General features: G+C 47.4%; 1 protein-coding gene across 1 annotated transcript in view; it reads right to left on the reverse strand.

Moving 5' to 3' along the window:
- LOC104083658 (T-lymphoma invasion and metastasis-inducing protein 1-like) overlaps positions 1 to 6,720 on the reverse strand; it is a gene marked incomplete at its 3' end in the record, with an annotated part of 41,006 nt that overhangs the window by 22,598 nt on the left and 11,688 nt on the right. The window contains exon 2 of the mRNA XM_009587205.1: positions 1,546 to 1,993. Within this exon, the coding sequence (XP_009585500.1) occupies positions 1,546 to 1,993 (448 nt within the window). The remainder of the gene's footprint in view (positions 1 to 1,545; positions 1,994 to 6,720) is intronic.

Genomic DNA, 6,720 nt, shown 5'->3' on the forward strand with positions numbered 1-6,720 from the left:
GCCAAAAACAAAAACGCATTTTAGCTGGGGACCGCAAACAACCTGCTTGGTTTTACAAAACAATCTTTACAACTGTCGGGGGGGGGGACTTTTTAAAACTAAAACTGGCACATTGTTTCTCTGCCACTGGAAACAGCCCTCTCGGTGCAAAGGGAGAGATGCACAGAGGCCTGTTACACAGCCTCGCAGAAAACTATTTGCAGCCAAACAATAGCAGCTGTTAACTTCAAAGCCTCGTTTAAACACTAACATTATTAAGTCACAGCAATCTAAGGAGCAATCGCTCCACTTGAGTCAAAGCATTTTAAAATAACGTTGCCTCTGCGCTCATCCTTCCCCTTTTTCCTCCCAGATGGCCCTTTGTTTGCCTGCTCCTCACAGCAAGACCTTCCTGCCACAGGGCCCCCCTCCCAGGAGATTAGGGCTCCCCCCTACCCCTGAGCCCTCCCTCTCTCCTCTTTCATTTCCCCAATCTCTCTAACCACCCCAAGGAAGAGCTGGCACCTAACTTTGCTGTTGGTTTTAAAACAGTGCTGCAAGTTAAAAAAAAACAGTGCTCTAAAAAAAGTGCTCTGCAGGCAAAACAGGTCTTTAACTGTACTGAGCCTTTTGGTAACCCCACCTAGAGCAGGAGACATGGCTCTGCCGCCCCTGGCTCACAGATGAGGCCCGTCGCGGCAGAGGAGAGTGGGGCCAGTCCCAAAACCCTGCAACCGTTGCTTCCCGTTTTGCTACTGATGCAACCATATGAAGATTAATTAGAGGCTGCTTTAGGAGGCCGGCTCTTGAGTTTCGCTGCTCCATTAACATTCATGTGCATTTATAAGCACTCAGACTCCAAACAGGGCTGGAGCACCAGGGTCTGTGGCGCCGACAGCAGAGGAGGCCAGCAGGGCAGCCGGACGCCGAGGACTGCCCACCACAAGATGGGTGACACAACCAGAGCCAACGTCTCCCAAGTCACAAGCCAGCCTCGATGACCAAGCCATGGCTTCCTGTCCACACCTCAAACGTGTGGCAGCTCACTGGGTGTTTCTACTCATGAAGCACATCTCAGAGAAGGAGAGGCCAACGGTGCTACAGCCAAGAGGAATGCATGCAGGAAGCCCCTGCTTGAATGCGTGACAGCTGCCAGCATCATCACTAGCAAACTCCCACTGTTACGTGCTTGCGTCTGCACACAGGTATTTAGTTTGTCAGCAAGCCATAGGCATGCTTCTTAAAGGAAAACACCCAGTGCTCGGAGAAGCCACCCCAGGTGGTGCCAGCAGGAGCCAGCAGGGTATGAACCCCGCTACGGTGCAGCACGGTCACGTGTCTTGGACTACACGCATGCCATAACATAAGCCTATCAACAACCATCAAATAAAACCTCAGTCTGAAAACATCAGGACCACTTCCTCATACTTGCTGTTAATTATACTGAAGTTCACAGCAGCTTTTGTTAAGAATCTAGATTATTGGTTTCTTCATCTGCAGCAATACACAACCCACAGGATACCAGAGAAGCCCATCTGAACAAACCCTTGCGCGCTTGCTCTGTACCTTTCAGGGAAACCCAGTAATGCTTCCATTTTCTGCGGGTGGCCGACTCCACTTTCTTGTTCTTTTTGTGCACCAGGAAGTTTTTCACTGCCAGAGCACCGGCTTTCCGTACCGTGCCCTGAGCAGCCGTCAGGAGGATGTCGGACTGCCCTGGGGAGCTGAGGGTGCCACTGCTCTGCTCGTCACTGAGGGCAGAGCCAGCCTCCTCCAGGTTCTCACTGTTGGTGGTGCTCATCTCCAGCTCCCGGCGGAAGTTCTCGTACACCCCCTGGCGAAGCCCGTCACCTGTCGAGCTGCTCCCGCTGTCGCTGCCGATGAAAGCCCGACTGGCCGTCGGGGAGTAACTTGAGTTGGTAGCATTGGAGCGTCTAGAAAGGAGGTCGGTGTCGGTGGCTGCTCCCTCGATCCCACTGTCGGTGAACTCGCTCCCCTCGCCTGCATTGACATCCTAGTTGCGAGAGAGACACAGTGTGAGATGAAGAGCCTGGCCGCGCCTGGCCTTCTGAAGACACCAACAGAACCCGAAACGCCCAAGTGGCACCACATTTCTTCACACCCCCATTTTGTCTGGCACTGGAAATCCCTCATCTCTTTTTTCTTGTGAAGACAAACAACTGGAAGAAAAGGTGGGGTAGGCAGAACTTCCAGCACAGTTTAGGAAAGATCAGTCACACGTGCACAATTTCAGGTGGTGCCTCTACAGCCTTGGCATTTTGGAATATAAGAGGCAGCATCATCTGTTTACATTAAGCTAAGTTAACAGTGCTAAAGGTTTTGCAAAAGGAGAACATATGGTAGCAAAAACTGGCAGTGTCAAGAAAAGCAGCAACCAACCTATGCATTTTGAAAAGAAAACATTAATATTGTACATTCACACCTACAGTTGAAGGTACATTTTAGACATCCCAAGATTGTCATTTGCAAATTATATAACTAAAAAGGTACTTTTTTTTTCTGCTAAGAAGTTTGAGAGATTATTTCTGTTTTGTGTCACTTCCACATCACAAACCCTAACGATGGGCCAGAATCCCATGGTGATAGACCCTGGCAAAATACTGCAACAACAGAAGACCCTTCCTGGTTCCCAAGAACTTGCAGTTGAAGGATCAGAAGAAACAAGAATATGGCTGGCTTGAGCAAGACAGGAAACAACACGACCGAATTCAGGTTTCGAAGGCTTAGTGGCTCAGCTTGCCCCTTGCAACAAGACTAGTGCCCAAAAAGGGCTAACCACTACCATCTCAGCACCCAAAGGCATCTGTGGCAGTTTTTGAAGGAGGACAAATAAAGGCCAAGTCCTGTAAGTGGAGACAAGTATCTTATGTCAGATACTCGGGAGACGAGGCAGCCAGGGAAGAAGATGCAAAGAGGTGAGAATTTCAGCCTCTACCTCTCTTGCACGAGCAACTGGTGCTAGATTCACAAGTTTTAAAAAAATGAGGAGCCTCTGAGAAGAGGTGGCAGAATGCAGTATTTATTTTGAGAGAAAACAAGCTTCTAGGTGTTGGTTCAAGCACCAGTTTTCTGTGCATTCAAGAGCAGCTCTGCGGAAACTGAGAAACCCTCCACTGAGCACTGTTTGAAACCTTCCTCCTGTGGAGCAAGAGCTGGATGAGGAAACCTTAGGGGGAGGGGAGGGGTGTTGCTGAATTTGACTAACTTTTAAGGCATTAATTTGTAACGGATGGGCTCGTTCTTTGTAAACGCTGCCTCTCAAGGGACACTTGGAGTCCAGCTGGAAGAATAAGCGCTTCCTTCCCCGCTCAATGAGCACAGTTCCTACTCAGTCTGGCTATTTAATGCAAGGCATAGTGATAGACAAGATGTTCTGGACTGGCCAATATTCCTCTACTCACGCCGTATGTGAACGAGCTGAGCAGGGCTTCCTGTAAGTGCAGTCATCTACCCGTACAGGGCAGTTTTCACAACCACACGTTTTTTCCGGCTGTTCAAATACACTTGTTTTTTGGAAGCCAATTATCTTCCCATTTCTTGCAGCACTGCAAAGGAGAGATATCTGCAGAGGGGAACTGGTGCTGCTCAGAAACTGGTGTTTACAAAATACTGCCATGAGTGGTTTTTGCACTCCATCACAAAAAGCTGGATAGTGCAACTTCTGATGACAGCGCTCCATTTGAGACCCCATGCATCAGGGAGCCAGGACTGGCATGGCCACTTGACGCTCACACGCCCGAGGCACTGCCTCTCTGCCAATCCAGCAACATCAGCACAAAACCAGAGTGCCAAAGAACTGAACCGGATCCCCCGTGTTCACTGGGATAGTTATTCCCATAGAATGACTGGTGTTTGCATTTGTTTTCTGGGGCCTTCTTCCTCCATATTTTTTTTACAGGGAAAACGTGTGTCACTCGTATAGCATAAATAAATCTGCATTCTGCAGTGAACATTACGTAACAGTGGCAACAGAAATTATTGGAGGTTTTGAGACTTTTATTTTAGGTTAATGACTTAATAAATATACAATCTGTCTCGTAATTATTTTATCCACGCAATACAGAAAGTATAGAGTCAATTCCAAAATTTTAGCTGATGTAATTTTTAGGAAGCATATCTCATACTTTAGCTAGAATTAGTCGGTTTAAAAAAATAAAGAGCTACTAAAACAGACCACCAACTTGAGGGAGACAGGATTTGTAATTTTGCCAGCCAATGTATGCACAAAACTTTCTTGGTGCTTTTTAGCAGATGGAGTATTTTTTTCAAAGCCAGAAGTGCACCCAGAGATATTCAAGCACAGCGCTGCAATGCAGGCTCTCAAGGTTCCTCATGCCCAGTGTGACACAGCCTTCTTCTTGTGTAACCTTGATGAGACACAGCATTAATTGCCTCAGTTTCCCCATCCATAAATGAGGATTATACTCCGTAACTGATAAACGGGCATAATGGCTTACTATTGATAAAAAAAATGAAAGGATGGAAAACTCGGAGTGAATGTTATGTATGCTTATGAGCTTAAATTGCAGCACATTTTGCAAACATCTTTATAAACTTTATCACGATGCAAGTGATAGGCTGGACAGGCCAAAAGATCTTTTCAGCATAACACTGCAGCCCTGCCCCTAACCTCCCTCTGCTCCCTGCACTCCCTTTTCGTCTCTTAAATATCCCGTATCAAAGACTTCTTCCCAACCAATGCAAGCCCTTTGGTAGGAGGAGGGTCTGAGCATACAAAGGTCAGAACGGTTCAAAACCTACAGCATGCTAATATTGTTCACGCCTATGAATTATGAAATGTAGCACTGAGTGAGCTTAGCACTTTTGGACGTCTGCTGTATGAGAAGATCCGTCTCAGGGTTAGTAGGGTTAAGAACATTCATTGAACAGGTCTCTGACTTCTGAGTTCCTGCTGCAAAGTCAGCTTGTTCTCATCGGAGGGTATGAAAAGCTCTCAAGAAGCCGCCGGCATCTGCTCTGGCCGTCTCACAGTGCTATAATCCGCACACTGAAGGGCATTCAATTAAGAGTTCAGCAGAAAGTACAGAGGTTTAGTATTGTGCTTCTGTAGAAATGTGCCAAGGCCAAAGAGGTAACACTCCCAAGCCAAGGAACAAATGATAGCAGGGTTTAACGAACACATCACTGGGGGCACAGAAATACTCCTGCAAACTTTCAAATGAGGATGCCAAAAATTAAGCATCCCAACTTGCACCGTGAGCAGCATGGCTCCCCGCTGACGAGATCGATATGAAGACATGGGCCCCTAGCTTTGGTGTTCAACCTCAAAGTACTTACTGACATGGCCACCACAGGCTATTGCCCAGACACGAAGCGAACACTGTGTAACCTTGATGAGAGCTATTTAAAATTACTCATGTTTCCTGCTCGAGTTCTCAAAGAGCCCCACGGGCAACAGCAACATCTCTCTCCTCTGAGGAAGACTTATTAGTGTTCCGGGTCCCTGACAGGATGCACCACAAAGGCTTGCTAATGAAACAGGCATTTCACTCCTCAGCAGAAGGAGTTCCCAGGAGAAGACTCTTGAGGCCGAGAGTGAACTATGGACGCAGCTCAGCCTTCACTACTCACCCCTCTGACTCCAATCCAGCATCCCTGCGGCTCTCCACCAGGATGCCGATGGCATGTGCCAGGCACTTCGTGGGAGCTGGGAGACAGCAGATTCTGCAATCTTCTTCGGAAGATTGCAGTTTCCGAAGCCCACAGTTTTGGACATTAAACACACATCATAACAAAACACCAGCACATTACTTTGGACTTGTAATTGCTATCATCAAGGAGCTCTGTTTTATTTCACTGGTTAAAAAACCCCGAAGTTCCATTCAATTCTGTGTAAGACTGAGGACACTGCACCTTGTATTTTGCACCTCGCCAGAGAGCTTGTGTTTTGTATTTTCAGGCTGGCAAACAGCTGTCTCTATACACATCATAACAAAACACCAGCACATTACTTTGGACTTGTAATTGCTATCATCAAGGAGCTCTGTTTTATTTCACTGGTTAAAAAACCCCGAAGTTCCATTCAATTCTGTGTAAGACTGAGGACACTGCACCTTGTATTTTGCACCTCGCCAGAGAGCTTGTGTTTTGTATTTTCAGGCTGGCAAACAGCTGTCTCCACACAGAGGAATATTTTTGCCGAGAGAGACCATCCCAGGAACCAAATGCAAGACTGGAACTAAAATCTGTGCTGCCCCGCTTAGCCTTCCCACTGGTGTTTATCTAGCTTCGGGCCTGGGAGGACAAGAGGGCAAAGCAAGAGGGAGGTGGAAATCATTAAATTGGTCACACCAGGTAGAAGGCATGTAGCAAAGAAAAGAAAGCGTATTTCCTCCAAGATGGGGGAAGTCGTGGGAATAGCAGTTCTCGGCATTTTGCAAACACAACAGGTCTTAGTCCATGAAGATGACAAACTGAATAAACAGGGGGCTTTGTCCCTTCAATTTAAGATTGCTCAATGGAGAGCAGGGAGAAAGTCGCATAAAGACCACTGGCTGAAGAAGGGAACTAAACCGGCCCTAGCGACTGTTCTGCACTATGCAAGTGCTTTGATGGGGATCCAGCAAGTAGTAGCCCAGCTTCCAACCAGGATCCGGGATCCCTGCTGCTGCTGAAGATGACAGGGGAGCAGCACTGTTCCTTACACTGGCAGTACTACCATATCCGTCGTAAATGCCCAGGGTTTATGAGAAGAGGTTC

This window comes from Fulmarus glacialis, unplaced genomic scaffold, assembly GCF_000690835.1.
Source record: "Fulmarus glacialis isolate BGI_N327 unplaced genomic scaffold, ASM69083v1 scaffold34571, whole genome shotgun sequence".
Taxonomy (NCBI): Eukaryota; Metazoa; Chordata; class Aves; order Procellariiformes; family Procellariidae; genus Fulmarus; species Fulmarus glacialis.